Here is a 23,441-nt window from a genome sequence, read left to right as displayed (position 1 = left end):
GCACATAGTGGATATATTTAGCATAAATAAAATGATGGAGATTTTATAGAGAACTTGAATGCAGCCTGGGCCCAAAAACAGTGTCACGAGAACTTTCACACTACCATAAATTCACAAACATTATCATGCTGTCTATCTATGATGTTACAAGATCTCTCATAATAATAATAAAGAAAATCAAAGGATACATGAGGCATCATGGTGGCATAATAAACTTTTAAATCATGGTTTGAACATTATAGACACAATATTTTCAAGCATTTTTTACAAGGTTTAAACATCCTCAAAATAATTCTTACCAAATAATACAGTTGCAGCTTATTAAGCCAAATCTTTGTGATCCCAGTAAGTTTTTCTTTTCCGAGGAACGCATCTAAGTGAGAAGAGTAGGAGGGGTAACCTGAATTGTTGAAGCAAAACTTGCATGGTAATTTTTAAAGTCGTCATTTGATCACATGATAAAACTACATGACATTATATCTTAATCTTAACCATTGATACAAAATCATTACTCCACTTACTCATAAAACTAGTTTAAAATTTTAACAGCTATATTACTTTATCACAGGTTTGGGAAAGGTCAACAGAAAAGGATGTCTGCAAACGAATACATTACAACTTCCATCACCATCGTCTTACAAAGAAATATTCACAAATGATAACCAACCAATTCCCTTACCATGGCTTAGTTCCACTGATAAGAGAAGATAGAACATTCATTCAAAATATCATTTTGTTTTGACATAATTCGTGATTACGCAGCTACATTAAACAGCAAAGCAAGAGTATTTATAATCATCCCATGGCATACTTCTGTGTCCAGCTGCGTGCGGTGGCTTCATACTTAGCCCTGTCAGTCTTGTACATGTGCGCAATTTCAGGCACAAGAGGATCATCGGGGTTGGGATCCGTCAACAAGGAGCAAATTGACAAAAGAACCTGAAATAGCACAAGACAAGAACTTATGTTTCCCAACATTCAAAACAGGAACAGCATTGGTGAGGCGTCTACATCACATAGAGCTCCATTCAAAAAATGTAAAACAGTTCGTCAGTTCCAGTTGTTATTTTCAACAATTTATGTTTCGGGCTGAGCACATAGTGAATTATCAAGTTTGCATTAGAACTATATATGACACTCAAAAGGTCAACATTGACCAGATACTCATAGAGAAGTACACAAGACATGCAATCTTATATTTCCAGATAACATTTATTAGTCCAGCATTACCTAATGAGAACTGTCTCCAAGATGAAATGCCAAAATATATCTAAAGACCACACACCGGAAAATACGAAATTCCATCTGGCGGCAATCAGCTAGATAAGTAAGCAAGAAAATCAAACCTTGGAAATCGTTAGTGCAGGGCTCCATTGCTCTTTAAGAATGTCAAGGCATATACTTCCATTACTATTGATATTTGGGTGGAATACCTTGGTCCTAAATGCAACCTGATAAAATTTAAAAAGCCACATAACATCCATATATTAGAGAAAATTAAACTAGGAAATTCTCCAGTAATTGAGCACATAAAGATTGCACAAGAATAAAAGACCACAATAGGATGGATACAAAAGTAAAGGATATATGACTGATATTCATAGAACATAATACATGACCATATCGAAACCTATCAACAGTTACATCTAAGCATCTAGTTGCAAGTCTGCAACACATCTTTCTTTCTAATACTGTTGTAATCCTTACTCATTGGTTTTTTGTGCATATGCACACAAGTGAAATGGGCGGCTGGGATGGTGAAACAAGAACTCATAAACAAAAAGAGCTGTAGTTATGCTACACTATTACATAAGCTACACAACGGACAAAATATTCTTTTCAAACTCCACAGTCCGATGCTATTCAATCTTTCCTGTTAACAGACAGATGGCTAGGAAGCATCAAACCAGAGGAAGCAAATCACTGAAAGACAGTTACAAATCAGAAAACAGTGTTATCAAAAGGTACTCGCGCTTAAGCCACCTCAGCAAGCAAGGCATGTTTCCAGCCTTGAAAGTCACATGGCAATAGGTGCCATATGCAAACCTTTTATGAAGAATCCAACAAAATCATAGCATACAATGATAATAAGACAAGCAGAATGAGTAGCAAACACTTTGGCTACATTTTAATCCAGCCATTCGATTCCGTACCAAATGACCAAAAATCTCGATTGAACCTGTGGCGGAGGCTAACTGCCAAGACGTCACCTGACTTGAACTCTTTGCAATCCTCTATTCCTCTTACACAAATACATCTTGTGTAATACAAATGTAAAATGATAAACATAAATACAAGTGCAAGGTCAAGCAGTTCAAGCAGGCCAAGCTGAACAAAAGATTAGTTGCAAACTTGGCTACAAGCAATACGAACAACCCAAGGTTGTCAAATATCTGGTATATCGGGGCCATAGCACTATTGCATAGTGGAAATTTAGCAAAATGCAACGAGCAACAAGCCATGATCCACTATTGATACCTTGATCTCCCCTAAAGGTTGTCAAATATTCGCTATTTGGCGCAATAGCACTATTGTGTAGTGGGAATTTTGACTGCTATCCATTATTAATAACCTTGGAACAACCACCAAGGAAGCAACATTAATTCGTCGTAAGTAGGACCGACTAAAAATTACCAATGCAAGGAACAAAATACATGATAGATTACCTTCGGCGGCTTGAATGGATAGTCCGGAGGAAAATGAATCGAAACAAGGAATACACCACCCGTATACGGGCTATCAGCTGGTCCCATGATTGTTGCTTGCCAGTGAAACATGTCCTCAGCCACAGGACCTAATACAGCACAGAGCTAGCAAACTTCATAAAACAGATAACTAAAATCCAAGAGATGAATACAGACTTCAATGGTGAAAATTGGGAAAAACCCTTGAAGCCTCACATAGTAGTCAACTCCAATCACTATATCATAAAAAATTGACTTTTATTTGTATTTTTGCTATAGAATTCTTCCCTCTTAACCACAATACCTAGATACAGAAAACAATACCCCTCTAAAAATTAGATCACTTCGGCTATGAAAACATAACGAAAGGGGTTGAATAACCAAGAATCAATTAACTATTAGGGGTCCTAAAAGTAAAAAAATTTTAAGCGTTCAATTTCTTTAATATAGCTAAGGTATGAAATTGAAAAGGGATCACAAGGTGGATTACCGGCGCTGCATGACGTAGGAGGGTCCTTCTGCAAATCTTTGAGCTCCTTCAAGATGCGTTTCGATGCCATGCCTACAAAACTACAGTAAACAAAATTAGTTAATTAATTAATTAATTAAAATTGCAAACGAGAAAATGAAAGAAGATGAAGGAAAAAAACCTGAAAGGGTTGAAAATATCGAGAAGGGTTTGGTTTATAGCTGATTACCGGAAAAACGAGAGGAAAAGAGAAATTTGTAATGAGGAAAATGATAGAGAAGGGTAGGTTTTCTAGAACGTTCGGTAATTCGGATTCGCGTGTTCCATGACAGCGTAAGATCAACGTCAAATACCAAACACGGAACACGCCAATTTTATTTGGGTTTAATTAACTTAAGATTTCGATCCTCTAAATCTTAATTTTACTTTAGATAATAAAATATAATTTTTTATTATTTATTTTATAAATAAGACAAAAAAAATAAAAGAATAAAAAATTATATTTTACTTTCTAAAATAAAAATTTAAAATTTACTAATTTAGAGATCTAAATTATTAACTCTAACGTGTCTTAAAGTTATATACTTAGAAAATTTTTATTAAGAATATAAAATTTAAAATTTTAATGTATTTATTAAAAAATTTTAAAATTTTATTAATAATAATTTTAATATACGTTTTAAAGACATATATTAACTAATTTTTTTTTTTAACAAAACCCCATTCATAATTGACTATTTTCATGAAAGACGTTACAATTTTTGACAAAAGAAAAAAAATAGAATAATTATCTAAATTAGTCCCAAAAATTTTAAAAACAAATATTTTAATCTTAAAAAAAATTAATACACAAATTAATCTCTAAAATTTTATAATTTTCAGTTCATTTTTTGGCAGAGTAATTACCAGATCAATTTTCAAGAATTTTAAAACGAACATTTTAATCCCAAAAAAAAATTAATACACAGATCAATTCCTAACATTTTTCTCCGTCAGACATAACAGTCCTCTATAAAAAAAATAAAATTATTATTATTATTAATTGCACAATAATATTATATCATAATTTTTATATTTTTGGACAAAAATAATAATAAATTTATTCATTAAATTTTTATGTATATATTTATAATATAAAAAGTATATATACATATATACATATAGTCACTCAATAATAATAATAATAATAATAATAATAATAATAATAATAATAATAATCAATAAAATTATTAAAGATTACTCTATAAAAATTCAAAGTTAAAATCATTTGATATTTTTGTATTTAATATATTCAAAAGATGTCCTATTTTAAAAAATATATTTGTATTAAAAGAAAATGTTTTAATTTGAATTTCAAAACATCATTATTAATCTTACTTGTGTCTAACAAAAGGAGTGTATTAATATGCTAGTGTCATTAGCCACATGCACAAAGTTAACACATGCATAAAGTTAAATTAATAATAATAAAAATCGATATATAGTAAAAGTAAAATGGACAGGAAGCTGTTATGTTTGACAGATAAAAACGTTGGGGATTAATCTATATATTAATTTCTTTAGGAACAAAAATGTCCGTTTTAAAATCTTTGAAGATTAATTTGAGTAATTATTCTGCCGGAAAATAAATTGAGAACTAATTTGTCTACCTTGAAGATTGATCTATGTATTAATTTTTCTTGAAAACTAAAATGTCGACTTTTAAAATCTTTCGTCTGATTTGGATAATTACTCAAAATAAAATAATTTGGTCATCTTATTCTTTGTGAGACAATATGGTCTTTCAGTCATTTTTACTTATAACTCGCAATATAAAATACACAGCTGTCAAATTAAGATGATAAGGTGATCGTTATTAAGATTGGTCATAATTCATAAATCAGTTTATCTCTCTTCACCATGATCTTTACTTTCTTCTCATTCTCTCTCTTAAGATCTCATCATCCTTGTCAAATAAGCATCACAAAAAATAAACAACTGTATTGGTGATCATGGCTATGGTACTGCAAATGACGATGATGATGATAATTACAAGAATGGTGGCGGCAATGGTAGGTGGTAGCAGTCTAGCAGAGGTGAGGCACATTGTGTTTTGTGTTGAATGGAGAAGAATGAAGATAATTAGTTAGATGATCTTAGTATACATGAGAACGGAATTAGAAATCTGGTCATTTTTTGTCTGCCTTTGATTTTAGACTAAAACAAAAGATAAATTTTCATTAGAATTGAAATCTACATTCTTTAGCTTAGAAAATAATTTTAACTCTTGAACGAATTAAAATCACAGGTTTTAAACACACCTGAACAATTATTTTCCAATGAGTGATTTTATGTAATAATGGCTATTTCTTCAAGTGTTAGTGTTTTCTCTTTTTTGTCTTTTGAATGTTATGCTTACTCTCTCTATGTTGAGAAAAGAAGAATGAAAGAAAGGAAAAATTAGTAAGGATAAAGAATAAAAGTGTCTTTACTGATAAACGAATCAGCCAAACACATAATTATCAAAACCAAATCAATAATCAAACTGGTCAAACTATTAGATCATCAAATTACTGATTCAAACGGTAAATCACTAATTGAACCAATTAAGCCAACCATCGTTAAATAATTATATAAAATTTAATTTTACTTTGTGATCTACCATTTGTGATCCAATTAAGGCCAAATCTAATTGTTTCTCATCCCAGTAAGGGCAGGTTATTATACCAAATCTAATTATTTGTGAACCAGTAAGTCCTTTTTTTCCCTTGGAATGCAACTAGTGAGGAGTGAAAGGAGTAATTGTTGAACCAAATATGCATGGTGATGAAAAAAATATATATACTTGACCACTTAAAACTACATGACATTATAATTTAATCTTAACCATTGATACAAAATCTAATAGCTCAAAATACTCCACTTATATAAGTAGTTTTCACAACTATATATTACTTCATCACAGGTTTAGAATAGAAGGTCAATTTAAAAAAAAAAAAGGAAATCTGCATGCCAATACATTACAACTTCCATCACCATTGTCTCACAAAGAAATATTCACAAATGATAAAAACCAATTCCCTTACCATGGCTTAGTTCCCCTGATAAGAAAAGATAGAACATTCATTCAAAATATCATTTTGTTTGACATAAGTCGTAGTCGTGATTACGCAGCTCAATTTAAACAGCAAACCAAAAGTATTTATAATCATCCCATAGCATACTTCTGTGTCCAGCTGCGTGCGGTAGCTTCATACTTAGCCCTGTCAGTCTTGTACATGTGCGCAATTTCAGGGACAAGAGGATCATCAGGGTTGGGATCCGTCAACAATGAGCAAATTGACAAAAGAACCTGAAATAGAACAAGACTAAAAACTTTATGTTTTCCAACATTCAAAACAGGATCAGCATAAATTAGGTGTTTTCATTCACATAGGATTCCATTTAGAAAATTTAAAAAAGAACAGATCCACTTCTTATTAAGTATCTGCAGACCACATAGTGAATTATCAAGTTGGAACTAAAACTATAATTCAAGTTAGGATTAATGGATGTCTATTTTTAAGTGCAGCTTAGCAACAAGCAAAGCTTCAATTGATAGAAAATCAGAAAACTGAGACTTGAAGTTAATATCGACCAGAAGCTTTAAACAGGTACATAAGACTTGCATTTTTAAATTTGACATAACATTTAGTAGTCCAGTATTACTTAATGAAAATTGTCTCCAAGTATGACAGGTACTAACATCTAGATGTGTATTAAGGAGATCAAACCAAAGATAAGATGAAATGACAAAACATGTCTAAAGACCACACACAGGAAAATATGAAATTCAATTGATGATCAACTAGATGAGTAAGTAGGAAAATCAAACCTTCGAAATTGTTAGTGCAGGGCTCCATTGCTCTTTAAGAATGTCAAGGCATATACTTCCATTACTGTTGATATTTGGGTGGAATACCTTGGTCCTAAATGCAACCTGATATAATTTAAAGATAACATCCATATATTAGAGAAAATTAAACTAGGCAATTCTTCGGTAATAGAGGAAATAAGATTGCACAAGAATAAAAGAGAACAATGAGACGGTTATAAAAGTAAAGGATATATGATATCTCATAGAACATAAGAGATGACCATATGGACAACTAGCACAAATTACAATGTAGCATCTAATTTTGCTAGCTGCAACACCTCGTTTTAATACTGTTGTCATCTTTACTCACTGTTTTTTGTGCATGTGCAAACAAGTGAAAAGGGTGGCTGGGGTAGTAAAACAAGAACACAAAAGATAAGACCTGTAGTTATGTTACGTAACACATAAACTACACAGCTGATGCAATATTCTTTCCAAACTCCACATTCCAATACTAATCAATCTCCCCCGTTAACAGATATATGGCTAGGAAGCACCAAACCATGGAAAGTGAATTACTGAGCAACGTTTACAAGTGAAGTCAGAAACAGATCAGAGTTATCAAAAAGGTTATCACCCTTAAGCTGCCTCAGCAAGTCAAGTCACACATGACACTAGGTGCCTTATGCAAACCATTTATGAAAAATCCAACAAAATCATAACAACAACAACAACAACAAAGCCTTGTCTCACTAGGTGGGGTCGGCTACATAAATCAAACGACGCCATTGAGCTCTGTCATGTACCATGTCTACAAAGTAGTAAACAAGCATAACAAAATCCAACAAAATCATAACATATAATGATAATAAAAGCAAGCATAACAAGTAGTAAACACTTTGGAAAATTTTTAATAAAGCCAATTGATTCAATAACAAATGACCAAAGAATCTCTCCATTGAACCTGTGCTACAATAGGAGATTTCAGGAGGGTGGTAGGCTGACGAGCAAGCCATAATTCCACTTGAGCTTTGTCCAGAATCTCCTTACACAAACGCATTTTATGTAATGCAAATGTAAAATGATAAACATAGATGCAAGTGTAAGTGCAAGTTCAAGCAGGCCAAAACTGGTTTGCAAACTTGCGGCAAGAAATATGAGCAACCACCAAAGAAGCAACATGTCATCATGAGAAGCACCAACCTAAAAGCTACGAATGCAGGCAACAAAGTACATGATAGATTACCTTTGGTGGCTTGAATGGATAGTCCGGAGGAAAATGAATCGAAACAAGGAAAACACCGCCAGTATATGGGCTATCAGCTGGTCCCATGATTGTTGCTTGCCAGTGAAACATGTCCTCAGCCACAGGACCTAATAGAGAACAGAAACTAACATTTTTTACCAAACTTCATGAACAGCTAGCTCAGAAACAACAGATGGGAAAAATCATGAAGCCTCAAGCCTCACATAGTAGTCAGCTCCATATCCAACCCCCCCCCCTTCCCCCCAAAAAAAAACCCAACAAATAAAATAATAAAATAAACACAATAAAAACATTGGGTTTGATTTTGAATTTTGCTCTATAATCCTTCTTTCTTCCTTCTTAACTAGAACATAACAGGCAACAAGGGCTGAATCTTAACATACCTAGATAATAAAAACAATAGAATCAACATGGCAATAATTAACCCCCAAAAATTAGATCCCTTCAGCTATGAAAACATTAAACGAGAGGGGTTGAATAACCAAAAATCAATTAACTTTTACGGTCCTAAAAATTAAACAATTTCCTTAATATGCTAAGATATCAAATTGAAAGGGGATCAAGGTGGGTTACCAGCGCTGCATGACGTAGGAGGGTCCTTCTGCAAATCTTTGAGCTCCTTCAAGATGCGTTTCGATGCCATGCTTAAAAAACTGCGACAAAAAACCCTAAATAGAATAAGTTGAAATTGTAAACGAATAACTGAAGAGGCACGAATATGATAGAAGCGAAGAAGAAGAGAAAAACCTGAAAGGGAAAAGCTAAAGAAAGGGTTGAAAATTTTGGTAAGGGTTTGGTTTGTTGCGTTGATTGGGAAATCAAGAGAGAGAGAAAGAGAAGAAATGGAAATTGGGGGAAATTATAGAAGGCTAGGTTTTCTAGAATGTTCGGTTTTCCGGATTCGCGTGCTCCATATTGATAGCGTAGGATCAACGTCAAATACTCTCTCCGTCTTAAATTAACGACCACATATTAGTTGAGTTAATACTGATGGCTTGAAATTTGATTTCTAACTCAATTTAGTTTTTTAATTTTTAATTAATTTAAATTGTATCTTAAATTAATGATCACATATTAGTTATTAGTTATTATTAGTGTATATTTTCATATTTTATATGGGATAATATATAAAATTATATAAATTATTTTATTAAAAAATTAAATAAAAAATATATATAATAGTTATTATTATAAATATTTTATAATTAAAAAATATTAAAAATAATTAATATTTATCTTAATTAATTTAGATTATTTGAATAGTCATATTTATCTATTTAAATAAATATTTGATGTTCAAAATTCATTTTGTATATCTAACAATTCATTAGTTAGCGATAGATCTTTAATAAATAGAGCATTAATATGTAGTACATTAGTTATTGGCTTATCGAGTTAAGAAATTCGTAGAAAAAAAAATTGTATTTGTCTTTAAAATAGAACAATTTCTCATTAATAGATAATGCTTATGGAGTTTTATCTTTGTTAAAATTTATTTAATGGGTTAAGTACTGAAATCGTCCCTAAAGTAAGGGGTGAAAATCAAATTCGTCTCCGACCTTTTTTGTTATTAAAATCATCCTCAACGTTACAAAATGTTTTAAAATCGTCCTTCCCCGAATTCTTGGACCAAAATACCTCATCATCATCATTCTTCTCTTCACCTTTCTCACCCCAGCACCTCCACTGCCACCACTGTCACCACCGCCACAAACACCACCACCAACACCAACCAACACAACACCAAGAACATAAAGCAACAGCAACAACATAATACCATCAACACCACCACCACCACCACCACCACCACAAACACCACAAACACCACCAACCAACACCAACACCAAAACACCAAGAACCCCAAACAACAGCAACAACACAAAACAACACCAAACCAAAAAACAGAAACAGAAAGCAAAAAAATAAGAAAGCAAGAAAGCAGATGCAGATGGCGGAGGCGGAGGCAGCGAGGAACGGCGACGAAGGCGCGGCGGTCTCCCTCCCCTGTGCACACTCTGTTCCTGATGGCAATGTGGCGTGGTGCGGCGCGATGGACGGTGGCTGTGGCAAGGCGACGATCCTGAGTAACGCGGCGGTGACTGGCGCGATGGCTGCGACAGGACGCGGCTCCTCCAACGGCGGCGATCCCCTCCCCCCTTTCCCCTTCCCACTCCTCCTCCCCCACACCCCTTCCCCCACCCTCCCTCGCGTCCTTTCCCACCCTGCGTCTTTTCCCCTTTTCCCCTTCGCCAGCGCCATCCCCCCTCCCCCCTTCCCCTTCCCCTTCACCTTCCCCTCTTCCTTTTCCCTTCTCCCTTCTCCCCTCTCCCATGCCCCCTCCCGTCACAGAAGAAGAAAACAAATTCGCGGATCTGATGCCACCGACCAACGACAACTCGCGAACAGCGGCGGAGCTTGAGGCCCTCCCTTCCCTCTCCCCCGGATTCTCTTTCTCCCCCACCCCCTTCTCTTTCTCGCCCCCCCCCCCCTTTCCCCTTCCCCATTCCCCTGATTCTCTTTCTCCCTCAGTCTTTCTTTTATTTTTTTTAATTTTATTTTATAATTTTTTAATGAAGGGTAATTTGGTAATAAAAAAAATTGGTAAAAATGATGATTTTATAACGTTTTGTAACGTTGAGGATGATTTTAATAACAAAAAAAGGTCGGGAATGATTTTGATTTTCACTCCAGACCTTAGGGATGATTTCAGTACTTAACCCTTTATTTAGTACAATTTTAATTGTTAAGAAATTTGGTTTGTAAAATCAGCAAAGTCATGTTTTTTTAGTGTAGTCATATTTTAATTGTGGATAATGAGATAAAAAAATGCATTGAATATTTGAACGTGATGATTCATAGTTTGAGACGAGTCTCTTCCTTTCTAATATGGTTGTTGGGGATTAAATTTTATTCAAAGTTGAAAAAAATGTCAAGCAATTTATCGCAAAATTTAGACATAGTTTTATGATAGGGTGTAATGTCACTATTTTATTCATGTAGCATACTCTCACTGGGTGGGGTATAGGATAATTATTATTTTTGTTGTTGCATTGTATAAAGGTAAGAAATCGGTAAGATGTATCTTTTCAACTTTCAAGTAATTTTTTTATTATGAATTCATTTATTCTCTCTTGCATGATCAAATAACCTTTATTCAATTTCATGTAACTTTTGGGATCTTGACTCCAAGACTCTAGACTCTACTTATTGAGTATTCTACACAGTATAATCTACTTTTTTTTTTTAACTAAGCATTACTAGGTATCTACTTTGGATATTACTTTTATATTTATTACATTTACCGTTTACATACATATGTATAGGAGCAATTCTTTCATGACCTTACATTTTTTTTACTCCAATTAGTTTTGGTTATTTTCTTTAGACCGAGATTTGTTTCTTTGCAGGGCGATGTGATTTATATTGCTTATTGCTTTGTTGTTGTTACCAATAAGTCTACTATGCATGCTTGTGATTTTCATTGTAGGTAGTTGATTGCTCCATTGTAAGTGATAATTAGAACCATAAAGTAAAAGACTCAATTGTTGACGATACTCCCTCTTGCCAAGGATACAGGACCTATATGTGAACCTAGGCTGTGTTTGTTTATGGTGGACAAAGACGTGGACAATACATATGTAAAACATGTTTGGATAGAGAGACATAGATAGTGGACACAGTGTCTCTGAGACACTTTTTTTTCATTTTTGTGTCCACTTCTAAATGAAGGACACTGGTGGACACGGAAATAAGAAGGTGGACACGGGATTTTTAATGAAAAATTTTTCCCTTTTTGCCCATAGTAATTTTTCATTATTCCCCTATTACCCCCTTGTATTATCTTGTGAAAAACCTAACCTAAGCTTTCTGCTGTCGTTTCCAATACTCTCTCTTCTTCTTGCTCTCTCTTTCTGCTGATCTTCTTCTTGTGAAAAACCTAACCTAAACTTTTCTGCCGTCGTTTCCAGGTACTCTCTCTTCTTCTTGATCTCTCTTTCTACTGTTGATCTTCTTCTTGCTCTTTCTGTCGTGATTTTGTACTTTGTTCTGTTCTTCCTCTTCCTTCACTTCTTTCACAATAATATCTTCTTCTTGTTCTCTGTTTCTGTCTCTCTTTCTTCTTCTTCTTTTTCCTGATTCTGTATCTTCATTTTTGTTTTCGATTCTTGTCTTGGTTTTTTTTATCTTCTTCTCTTTTCTGATTTGTTATCTTCTTATCTCTTTTTTATTGATTTTTTTGTGCAGTTAATCTAATAACAATATTTCTAATAGCCAATTACCGCTTGTTCCTGTTCCAATTTTTGGAAGACTGTTCTTCTCTTTATCGGTCACATAACCAGGTACTACTTTGCATCTCTCCTTATTGCTTCTTATTTTTGTTTTTTTTTCTATTCAAAAGAATTTCGTTCTGCTTTATTTTCATTTTTTTCGTTTTTTATTTTTTTTATGTTTTTTCAATCTGAAAATTATATAAAAAATAAGAGCTACATTCTTTTCTTTGATAAAATCTCAAATGTTTACAATGATAGTGTGAATGAATGAAAAAATTATTTTGAATTTTAATATATAATATAATTAGTGAGTTTTGTTGTTGTTGCTCTTATGGCTGCTGTGTTTATTGTTGCTGATAATTTTTAGAATGTGTTAATTATATAAGTTATTTTTTATGTGTTATTTAGGGAAGAATGGAACCATCGAATCGCTCTGAGCAATTTAGACGATTTATTTTTTTATTTTATGATTCAGGCTGAGCTTGAAGTAGTAACGATATTAGTTTTGATGTTTGCATTTTTATATTTGAGAAAAAGGAGAAGGGGACATTTGTTGATTAGGAATAGAGAAATTAATACTAATCCCTTAAGACGGAATGTATTAAACCGCTTAATAGAAGGAGGCGATAGAAATTGTATTTGGGAATTAAGGATAAGCGTAGATGCATTAGGAAGATTGTGTGAGTTACTAAAAGTTCAAGGTGGATTAAGAGATGAATGTCGTGTAAGTATACCTGAACAAGTGATTACGTTTTTAATAATACTAGCTCATCATAAAAAGAATCGCACGCTTCAAGTTAGATTTTATAGGCCAGGAGAAACAATAAGTAGGTATTTCAACAAGGTGTTATCCTCAGTCATACGTGTCCAAAGTCTATTGTTTGCAAAAGCTGTTCCTATTCCAGATAACTGCATAGATCCCAGATGGAAATGATTTAAGATAAATGTAGTTAATAATTGAGGTAGTGGTTTTGTATGGGATGATGTGAAGTAATGTGTGGTTGTGGATAACAAAGAGATCCTAGCTGCATATTTGAAGGTTGGTTTACTAGTTTGAATTTACTAAATTATTTATATTTTCTGCAACATGTATTTTTGTCCTTTTATGATATTTTTGTAATTCCTTTTCCTAGAAACAAGGACAAAGGTTGTATACTCCAGGAAAGCCCTTTCCTCTGTATCCTCGTTTGGAGAAAATATTTTGCAAAGAAAGAGCAAGTGGAGTGGATGCTGTAAGTGGCAATGACGCTGAAGAAGAAGTCCAAAAAGATGGAGATGAAGAAATGGATGACGAAGAATTTTTTATGTTCAACTCAACTCAAGATTTCAGTGAATCTCTTCCCCAACAATCTAACTCTGTGGCTTCATCCTCTGAGAGGAAACAAGGAAAGAAGCCACATTCATCTAAGGCGATGAAGGACACTAACATGATGAAGGAACTAATTGAGACCCTAAAATATGTGTTTGATCAACATGGAAAACGTTTGGATGCATTTGCTCAGGCTATGATGAACACTCATGAAGAAAAAAAGGTTGGTGACATGCCTTAGCGAGCTTGGCTTCACAGATGATGAAATTATTTCGATTGCACTTAAGTTCTCCACAAATCCTCAACTGGAGAAAACCTTTTGGTCACTAGGACATACTCAGAAAGCTGGATTTGCCAGAGCTATATTGTATAGTCAGAGTTAGAGTTAATCTCTTCTCAATAAACAAATGACTGAAATTAGTATTATTTTTATGTTTAATTTGTGTGTTAGGATGTGACATGTGATACATTTATTAGTTATGTGGTTCTAATTTGAATTTTGCAATGAGTTTTTATTAGTGCAGATTTTTAATGCAGAATTTGACTTTATGTTAGTGCAGAATTCAGGATTTTGTTTCAATTTTGCATTGAGTTTATAGTGTAGAATGTTGATGCAGAGAGAGATTGATTTGTTATTGCATTGAGTTTTTATTAGTGCAGTTTTTTAATGCAGAATTTGACTTTATGTTAGTGCAGAATTTAGGATTTTGTATCCTTTTTGCATTGAGTTTATAGTGTATAATGTTGATGCAGAGAGAGATTGATTTGTTATTGCATTGAGTTTTTATTAGTGCAGTTTTTTAATGCAGAATTTGACTTTATGTTAGTGCAGAATTTAGGATTTTGTATCCTTTTTGCATTGAGTTTATAGTGTATAATGTTGATGCAGAGAGAGATTGATTTGTTATTGCATTGAGTTTTTATTAGTGCAATTTTTTAGAAATTTGTACTGAAACTTTTTAGATTTTGATCATTTGGCATAACCACTAAATATTTTTTAAAGTGTGTTGGAACCATGAATAATAATTATCCTGAAGGAAAAATTGAGACGCACTTGCCAAATACCTATATCATAAGGAGTATGTTTATTTCTTCCATAATAAATTTGAACCAAGAAGAAATGATTTGTGTTGTCCATAACATAAAATTTGACGAAACAAACCTTTTTTTTAATTTGCAGCATTGCTTAACATAGGAAAAAAAAGAATGCATTATAAATGTAATAATGAAAACAACAAAATAAGTATCTTAAGCAACTATCTCATGAAGGATGAGGAATATGAATAAATATTAAATAATGGTACAAAATTTCGACTGTGGTTTGTCATATCTGTATTGCTATTCTATTTTTTTTTTTTTTTCTAAAAAGCTGGCTTATTCAAAGCAATACTCCTAGCTGTAGCATCTTCAGTATCAAGCACAGTTTTGACTAAGAAATAGCAATAGCAATTCAAATAGGAAGTTTGTAAACTACAAATCCTTTAAATTTCAATACATTCGAAATCTTAACAGCAATGATAGTTCAACTTACAAATTAACCTTACAATACCCTACAGCACCATTGTGCATTTGTTCTTCAATGAATAATTATATCATTAAAAACCAAAAAGGACTATTGTGCATTCAAATTGACAAGACTTAAATAGCTACATTGGAGAATTGCCACAGAAATCATGATCATAGGTATTAAAAGTGCTAGAAAGAAGGAACAATCCCAATGAACAAGGTGGTTGCGGCAGTGGCAGCACAAGTAGGAACACTGAGACCTCCAGGACCAACAATGTCTTTGATTTCGGAATGTTCTAGATTATGCTTGTGTTTCATCTGCCACACAGAAACATATGAAATAGACATATCCATTAGAATTACAATTAGAATTAAGAAGAAAAAAAAAAGAGATACAGAAAGACTCACAGCTTTTTCAATTGATTCAAGCCTTTGTTCAACCTTTTCATCATGGAAATGGCGCAATGAATACCCTGAAACAAGAAATCAACCAATCTTACAATCAATGAACCCAATCAAATAATCAAATCAGATGATATGAATGGAAAGCACTGAGAAATGAAGAGACCGATCCAAGCAGTGGCAACGGAGGCAATGGAAGTCCCAACAGTGAAGACCACGCGGTGCCTCTCGAACGCATCCTGAAAGAAACAAGAAACACAAAACGACAATTGAAGAAGCAAAAACAACAATCAAAATGAATATAGTGAAAAATTTACATTGGTGAGGAAGAAGGTGTCGTTAACGGCGGCCCAGGAATTATTCCTTTCCCAAATAAACTTTCCCCTGACATGTTTTGTTCAAGGTCAAGGGAAAAACATCAATTTACTTATCTTTTTTTTCTTTTTTTTTTAATCAAGGGTTTGGAAACTAATGAAAATCAAGTAAGATAGAACTTACAAAGAGAAGGTCCAGAACAACAGCCAAGAAGAGAAAGAAGAGAGATTGAGTTGGGAGAAACAGAAAACGAGTTAGAAGCGGCGTAAAAAACAGGCAACGTCGTGCAGGTGGAACAACATTCACTCCTCCACCGTTCCTGGAGAAGAGGAAGAGTTAGGGTAGCAGCCAAGGAGTGCAACACAGAGACAGAGACGGTGAGAGGTGGCTATGAAAATTAAAATTAGATGGGCCTATTTTAGTAATTTTACATTATATTTTAGTCTTGTTTATATGTATCCAAACAGAATACTAGACATTACATCAGTGTCTTGTCTATTGTATCCAAACACAATACACAAAGAGTAATTTTTAGTGTCTCTGTCTCAATGTCTCTGTCTCAGTGTCATGTCCTGTCCTGTTTACAAAAACAAACGCAGCCCTAGAGACACCAAACTACCTCACACGAAATTGTCGGATATCATGTGAAAAGCTTAGCCTAAATGTAGTTGTGATTGCACTGCTGTGCGCTTGTGCATGATTATGTCTTTAGTTATATTTTGAGATTTTTTTTTTAAGCTAACTAGTTGAGTTTTTGACGGTGTGGCACGACCTTTACAACGTTAAAATGATAAGTATAAATGTATAATGATTAATGAGTGGTTTTTCAGCGTTATAAGAGACAAGCTGGTATTTTCTGAAAGCAAATGTGTAATTTTGATTATAGCATTAGCTATATGACTTTTTTTAGTTTTTTCTATGTTTGACAAAAAACTTGAAAATTGAGCTGAAATCAGCTATAGTGGCAATTATATATGCGAGGATGTTGCACTTGCTTAGCTTGATTCACGTTTCTAGCTTCCTTAATCTTGGATTCGATATCAACGTTAGTTTAGATATCCAAAGAATTGAATCATGCCATCCACAATAGCTTGTTAAAAAAAACTATTAATGATTTCATCAACCAATTACTGCCTGTTAAAACACGAGTAAAAATTCTAAAGTTTAAAATGGACAGAAATTACAAAAGCTAATCGCCCTTAAATTATAAAAATCAATACAATAGAAATTACAAAAACTAAAAAAAAAGTTGAAAAAACATACATTATTCTGCAAAAGCACCGTGTTCCCATTTAGAATGAGCACATCTATCATAACCCAAATAATACATAAAAACTAAAAAACATAAGACAACTAAGTTTTTTAAATTAATGTTGATAACAAGCTATATATAAAATTCTCCAAGAACTAGTTTCTATCAAGTGCAAATAAAAATGTCAATAAAGTATAGGATATGTCCTTTATAAACCAACTAAAACCTTGGACCCAAGATTGGAACCTGTTAAAACTTTTACTTGTTTAAATGACAAAAGCAATAAGTTTTACTGTAATGTAATATTGTTAAAACTAGCAATCTTTGAACCATTGAGTATGCTTCTTCACAAATTCGTTCAGAAAATCAACAAACTTGTCCTTATTAAGGTTTGGTATCACTACCACATGTGCTTTGCTTTCTTAGTATACTCTAGTCTTGTTATCTGAACACACAAGGCATTGGGCACCCCACAAATTTGTGACCATTGAGCTTCTTAAAGAAATTTTTGGAGCCTGACATAATAGAATATAGAAAAATTAACTCCATGATTACTTATATAGAACAAACTCAAAAATAATTTGGCAAGTTGTACATCACTAAAGAAATTGGTCTTAAATCTTGTTTTGACAAGCAATTAATCTTGTTAAATTTTAAATGCAAGACAAATAACAAGCTACAATAGCATAGACAAAGTTTTGTGCTAGAACCAAAATGTTATAAAAAATAAAGAATTACAACAAAAGTACAATAATACATAGGAGTTCCAATTAGAAAAGAGAGAGAGAGAAAATAAATATACATTCAACAGCATCACGTTTATGAAATTTAAATATTTCTAAAGTTTAAACTAACAAAGTTTACAAAAGGCATCATAAGATAAAATCAACAAATCCCTTCACTCAGTCATCTTTCTTATTTTATTTTATTTTACTTAGCAAATCAATTAATTGTGTATTTAAATTATTTTTTAGTTAGCAAAACAAAAAAAAGAAATATCAAAATAATATTTATTAGGATTAAGTATTTTTTTCGTCCTTAACGTTTTGGGTCAAAATCAAAATTATCTTCAACATTTTTTATTAATATTATCTTCAAGTTATTAAACATTTTAAAATTATTATTTTTTAAATTTTTGGACTAAAATACTCTTCATCATCATCTCTCTCTTTTCCCTTTGCCCTCCTCCCTGCTCCACTCTATCCATCCAAATCTTCAACAACAACAACTATTTTTTTATAATTTCAAAAATTAAATAAAGCTAACACTGAATCAACAGCAACAATATATTCAGATTCCACCCAAATTTTCAACAACAACAACTATTTTTTTAAATTTCAAAAAAATCAAACAAAGCTAACACAGAATCAATAACAATAATATATTCAGATTTAAAAATTCATCAACAACAACAATACCATATTCAAATTCAAGACGAAAAATTCAAGAGAGAAGAACACATGAGAGAGAGAGGAGAAGAAGGAGGAGGAGGAAAACTCAAAGAAGAGGGGCGGTGTTGCTGCTGTCCGTCGCCGTCGCGATTGAGGGAAAGAGGAGGAAGAAGCGACGGCGCGGAAAGCTACTGTCGTCGCCATTGCACTATGGCTGAGGATAAAAACAGATCAAAAGAGGGGAAAGAGCAAAGCCCCTCATCACGAGAAGCTCGACGACGGTGATGGTGCTTGACACCGACAGAGCAGCTCCCACCTCATTCATGTCGCGATAGCGGCAGCCGCACTCTTTCACAACGCAACGGCCGCGACCACACTCTTTCCCGCCGTCACCTCCCCTTCTTCCTTTCATTTCCTTTTTTCTCCCTCTATTTCTCTCTTCTCTCGTTCTCTCTCTCATCTCCTCGTTTTGTCTTTCTCTACAGTCACGACACGACGTGACTGCATTCTTCCCCGTCGTCACCTCCCTCTTCTTCCTTTTCTTTTCTTTCTTCTCCCTTTCTGTTTCTCTCTTCTTTTACTCCGTGTCTTTTTGTTTTTCTATTTTAGGTGGGAGGGTGGGGGTAATGAGTGAGGTGGGGTAATGGTAGTAATAATAGAGAAGGGGTATTTGTGTCATTTAAAAAATTACTATGTTCAAAAGGATGATTTTAATACTAAATTTAACGTTGATGATGATATTAATTAAAAAAAGGTTGGGGACAATTTTAATTTTGATCCAAGACGTTAGGGACGAAAAAATATTTAATCTTATTTATTATAAAAGGTATAGATGTAGTGGAATTATATATTATTTATCAACTATGATACGTGTACACTAAAATTAACCACCAATATAAAATATATGTTGAAATATAATATACATTAAAAATAAATTAAATCACACATATATTTATATATAAATACATTAGTAACTTAATTTTAGTAACTAATTTTAATGTACAAATAATATTTTTAGACAAAAGTACTTTTCATCTTCTTCATTCTCACGTTGATATTTATGAAATATCTACTCTATAATATTCTTATGTACAAATTCTCTGCTCTCAAATTTTCCATTCAACCACATTTTGTTATTGTTAGAAAAGTCAGGTCTTGGATAAGAACAATGTGATTAAAAGAATTTCCCAAAAAATAAAATTAATTTGAAGCTGTCCTTAAGGTTGCGTCTGTTTATAAGAATAAATGTTGAGATAAAGACACAAAAATATAAAATCGTGTTTGACAGATGAGATATGAATAAAAACATTGTATCCAAAGACATTGAATTAGTGTATTTTGTGTCTATCCTGATAGGAAGAATATAGAGACACTAACAAAGGACACAACTTATTTTTCATTTTTTCTTTCATTATTCTTGTTAATTTTTTATAATTATATTTTTATTATTATATTTTTTTCGTCTCAAATTTTTTTAATGGAAAAAAATGAGCATAAATTGAATTTTCATAAGTTATTTTAATTTATCACCAAACAGAATACAAGAATATAAAATTTTGTGTCTCTGTCATTTATATCTTGTTCTCAGTATCTTGTCTTATCCTTTTCTCAAAATACAAACGCAGTCTAAGTAATTGAGGTGGACAATAAAAAAGGACTTGTATGTCTTGGGTGAGAAACTTAAAATATATAGGACCTTTAAGAAAAAAACTATCAAAAGTATCAATGAAGTTTACAAATACTTATCAATGTACCCATAAATTAAGAAAATTAATGCTATATTCATAAAAATGGATTTCGTACGACAAAAGTATTCAAACCCTAATTTTTTTATAAATTTTTAATAAAATTCTCAAACTATCCCACCCTCAATCTCAACTCACTTTTTCAATCCTCCATATAACTCAACCCACACCTTTAAAATCCTTGACATGAAGCTCGAAACTACTCTTACAACAAACGAGGCTGAAATCAATGATGGTGGTGGTGATGGAAGAGGACATCGAGCAATTTCTGGCAGAGAAATCCACAATGGTAAGCTTTTTCTCATTTTTTTCACCACATTCCTTCACACAAAGAAAGCCTCACAAATTAAGAAAAAAGGAGAAAATAACTGAAACAATTAAAAACTGTTCCTTTATAGTTCTTTCTCTGATTCTTCATCGGTATTGGTTGATTTTGTTGTTAATCTTCATCGGTGTCGGCACCGCAGCCGCTGCCGAAAAGAAGCTTCGTCGCCTGCTGCAGCCTGCTTGTCTTCGGCCATGTCTTGGAGCTCTTGTTTCTGTCTGACCCTGATGTTGCCATAGAGGAAACTTTCGATTGCTTTCGCTCTGTCACCGAGACCAAAGAGGAGGATGAAGAGGTTGGAGGCGGCGAGGGCAGCAGCGACACCGGCAATGCCGAGCCGGAAGAGGGTGCCAGCGAAGGAGGCTTAGCTTGCGTGAGAAGATGGGTGATGATCTGTAACGAATTGGAGGTATATATCTAGGGTGGTCGAGAAAGAACATGAAGGCGATGGAGCGGGAATAGAAAATGAAGACTGTGAATGTGATGGGGAAAGCCATGAGAATGAGGGATTTGAATGTGATAGGGAAGGTCAGGAGAAGGCTGATGGAACTGTGAGTAGAAAATGAGGAATTTGCGGTGATGGAATTGAGGTTGAAAATGGAATAATTTAAAAATTTTATTAAAAAATCAACAAAGAAATTAGAATTTGAATATTTTTATCGTACGAAATCTATTTTTTATAAGTATAGCGTTTAGTTTCTTTATTTATAGGTATTTTTGTTAACATTAATAAATTTTATGGGTATTTTGGATAATTTTTCTTACCTTTAATAAGGAATTAAAGATCACCCTTTAAATACTATGTGTGTATTTGGATTATATTTTGCAAACTGGAGTTTGCATAAAATTGATTTTGATGAAAAGTAAGTTTGGATTAACGTGATTTATGTTTGGCAATCTTTATATTAAAATTGATTGTAGTAAAATAAATGTTGTTTGGATTATACTACTCAAAATCACTGTTAGATGAAAAATTACTAAAAGAGACATCAATTTAAATAATTTTTTTATATATATGCAAAATCAGAATACTAACAAAAATAATATAAAAAAATATTTATCATATAAATAAAATAAATACAATAAAAAATAAAAATATGAAAGAGAGTACTATAAATTTTATAATGTCAAATAAAAAAAATATTCTATAATTTTTCTAGTACTGTTAGTACTCTTTAATTTAATTTTATTTTAGACTATATATTTTTATTATTTATGCCTTTATTGTTACTTATAATTAATTTTTTATTTATTTTATCCTTTTTTATAGGATCATAATTTATATTATACAAAATTTTGATAATAAATATAGTATATAATAATTACAATTACAAATTTTACAAGGTCAGAATAAAAAATAAAAAAAATTAATACAAAACAAAAATAGAGTACATCAAAGAATAGAAAAAAAATCATACAGATAAGAAATAATAAAAATTTCATAAAATCAACAACATATATCATATGAACAAAAAAATACAATAAAAAGTAAATAAAATTCGTATGAATAAAATCAAATAAAAAATAAAAAAATTTCATACACAACATACATACAATGCAGTCAAGGATAGAAAAAAAAAGAATTCATATGAACAAAAAATAATAAAAATATCATAAAAAAAGTTAATAACATTTGTCATATGAATAAAAGAAATACAATAAAATAAATAAAAAATCATATAAATAAAGCCAAACAAAAATAAAAAAAGATTTCATAAAAAATATACATATAAAAAATAGTATAGTAAATGATAAAAAAATTCATAAAAACATAACATGAACACAAATAATATAAAAATATTTATCATATAAATAAAAAATATAATAAAAAATATAAAAATAAATACTAAAAATAATAAAAAAATTAAAATATTCAATTTACTAGTAATTAAAATAAATCTAAAATATTTTAATGAAAAAAATTAGAACAAAGAACTATGAAAAACTATTTTAAAATAATTTCATCAAACATTATTGATGTAACTTATGTTTTTAAAGCCATTTTCATTTTGTTACACTAATATAAATAGTACAACTTTTAATTTAAAAAGTTATCGTCAAAAAGTTGATTTTATAGTGTATAAGTATTATTAAATTTATTCTATTACAAAATACTATGTCTATATAAAAAATTAGTTATTAAATTAAAATATATTATTTTAATTTATTTTTAATATATATTTTATATTTTAACATATATTTTATATAAATAACTAATTTTTTATATATACATCACATATTTCTCTAAATCTTCTCTTTAACTTTATACAAACATAACTAATATTTGTTTTAGGTTGCCACGCTGTAATTATATACACATCCTCACATTATGTTCCAATGAATCCTCTATGCTTCATCCCTTCTCCTCCTTCTCATGGTTTTTATTTTAAAATATATTTTTTTGGGTATAAGTGTTTCTTAAGCGCACTTATTATATATATAAAATGAGCCACACGTGTGTGTGAATCTAGCTAGGTAAATACTAATATACTATAGCATAATAAAATAAAAAGGTTAAAATTTATCTAGTTACTCTTTATTTAATAAAAAAAATATTTAAAGATGAATTATAATCTATGATATATTTGTATTTATATTCTAATTATTGTTGTATCCTACCTAATTATGTTGATGAAATCCCCATATAGATCAAATTATAGATGCCTACAC

General features: G+C 31.9%; 3 protein-coding genes across 4 annotated transcripts; all 3 read right to left on the bottom strand.

Moving 5' to 3' along the window:
* Nucleotides 1-594: 594 nt before the first annotated feature.
* Nucleotides 595-5,349, bottom strand: LOC112719863 (ubiquitin-conjugating enzyme E2-17 kDa). Its single transcript, XM_025770587.3, has 5 exons — nucleotides 3,335-5,349; nucleotides 3,175-3,254; nucleotides 2,667-2,794; nucleotides 1,347-1,451; nucleotides 595-939 (listed from the first exon to the last, which is right to left on the bottom strand). Exons 2-5 carry the CDS (start codon nucleotides 3,242-3,244, stop codon nucleotides 796-798), a joined length of 447 nt encoding a protein of 148 aa, XP_025626372.1. The 5' UTR covers nucleotides 3,245-3,254; nucleotides 3,335-5,349; the 3' UTR covers nucleotides 595-795.
* Nucleotides 5,350-6,037: 688 nt separating this feature from the next.
* LOC112719862 (ubiquitin-conjugating enzyme E2-17 kDa) lies at nucleotides 6,038-9,233 on the bottom strand. Of its 2 annotated transcripts, none has more exons than XM_025770585.2 (5): nucleotides 9,003-9,233; nucleotides 8,829-8,908; nucleotides 8,235-8,362; nucleotides 7,007-7,111; nucleotides 6,038-6,484 (listed from the first exon to the last, which is right to left on the bottom strand). In XM_025770585.2, the coding sequence occupies exons 2-5, from the start codon at nucleotides 8,896-8,898 to the stop codon at nucleotides 6,341-6,343; spliced, it is 447 nt and encodes a 148-aa protein (XP_025626370.1). In that variant the 5' UTR covers nucleotides 8,899-8,908; nucleotides 9,003-9,233; the 3' UTR covers nucleotides 6,038-6,340. The 2 variants fall into 2 exon arrangements, with proteins under 2 accessions (XP_025626370.1, XP_025626371.1); XM_025770586.3 differs by having other exon boundaries at nucleotides 8,829-8,923; nucleotides 9,003-9,222.
* A 6,297-nt stretch (nucleotides 9,234-15,530) lies between these two features.
* On the bottom strand, nucleotides 15,531-19,113 carry LOC112723955 (uncharacterized). Its single transcript, XM_025775294.1, has 6 exons — nucleotides 18,967-19,113; nucleotides 16,298-16,377; nucleotides 16,061-16,136; nucleotides 15,910-15,982; nucleotides 15,750-15,814; nucleotides 15,531-15,659 (listed from the first exon to the last, which is right to left on the bottom strand). Exons 1-6 carry the CDS (start codon nucleotides 19,111-19,113, stop codon nucleotides 15,531-15,533), a joined length of 570 nt encoding a protein of 189 aa, XP_025631079.1.
* Between the last annotated feature and the right edge of the window lie 4,328 nt (nucleotides 19,114-23,441).

Source organism: Arachis hypogaea, chromosome 11, assembly GCF_003086295.3.
Source record: "Arachis hypogaea cultivar Tifrunner chromosome 11, arahy.Tifrunner.gnm2.J5K5, whole genome shotgun sequence".
NCBI lineage: Eukaryota > Viridiplantae > Streptophyta > Magnoliopsida > Fabales > Fabaceae > Arachis > Arachis hypogaea.
This window is presented reverse-complemented; position numbering and strand designations above follow the sequence as displayed.

Excerpts from the sequence above, each read along its gene's own strand:
- LOC112719863 (XM_025770587.3), bottom strand. The coding sequence starts at position 3,244 with ATGGCATCGAAACGCATCTTGAAGGAGCTCAAAGATTTGCAGAAGGAC. Across the intron at positions 2,795-3,174 it reads TCCTACGTCATGCAGCGCCG|GTCCTGTGGCTGAGGACATG; the intron begins GTAATCCACCTT and ends GTGCTGTATTAG. Across the intron at positions 1,452-2,666 it reads ATCCATTCAAGCCGCCGAAG|GTTGCATTTAGGACCAAGGT; the intron begins GTAATCTATCAT and ends AAATTTTATCAG.
- LOC112719862 (XM_025770585.2), bottom strand. The coding sequence starts at position 8,898 with ATGGCATCGAAACGCATCTTGAAGGAGCTCAAAGATTTGCAGAAGGAC. Across the intron at positions 8,363-8,828 it reads TCCTACGTCATGCAGCGCTG|GTCCTGTGGCTGAGGACATG; the intron begins GTAACCCACCTT and ends GTTCTCTATTAG. Across the intron at positions 7,112-8,234 it reads ATCCATTCAAGCCACCAAAG|GTTGCATTTAGGACCAAGGT; the intron begins GTAATCTATCAT and ends AAATTATATCAG.
- LOC112723955 (XM_025775294.1), bottom strand. The coding sequence starts at position 19,113 with ATGAAAGGAAGAAGGGGAGGTGACGGCGGGAAAGAGTGTGGTCGCGGC. Across the intron at positions 16,378-18,966 it reads TCACCGTCGTCGAGCTTCTC|GAACGGTGGAGGAGTGAATG; the intron begins GTGATGAGGGGC and ends CCTCTTCTCCAG. Across the intron at positions 16,137-16,297 it reads TCTAACTCGTTTTCTGTTTC|ACATGTCAGGGGAAAGTTTA; the intron begins TCCCAACTCAAT and ends ACCTTGAACAAA.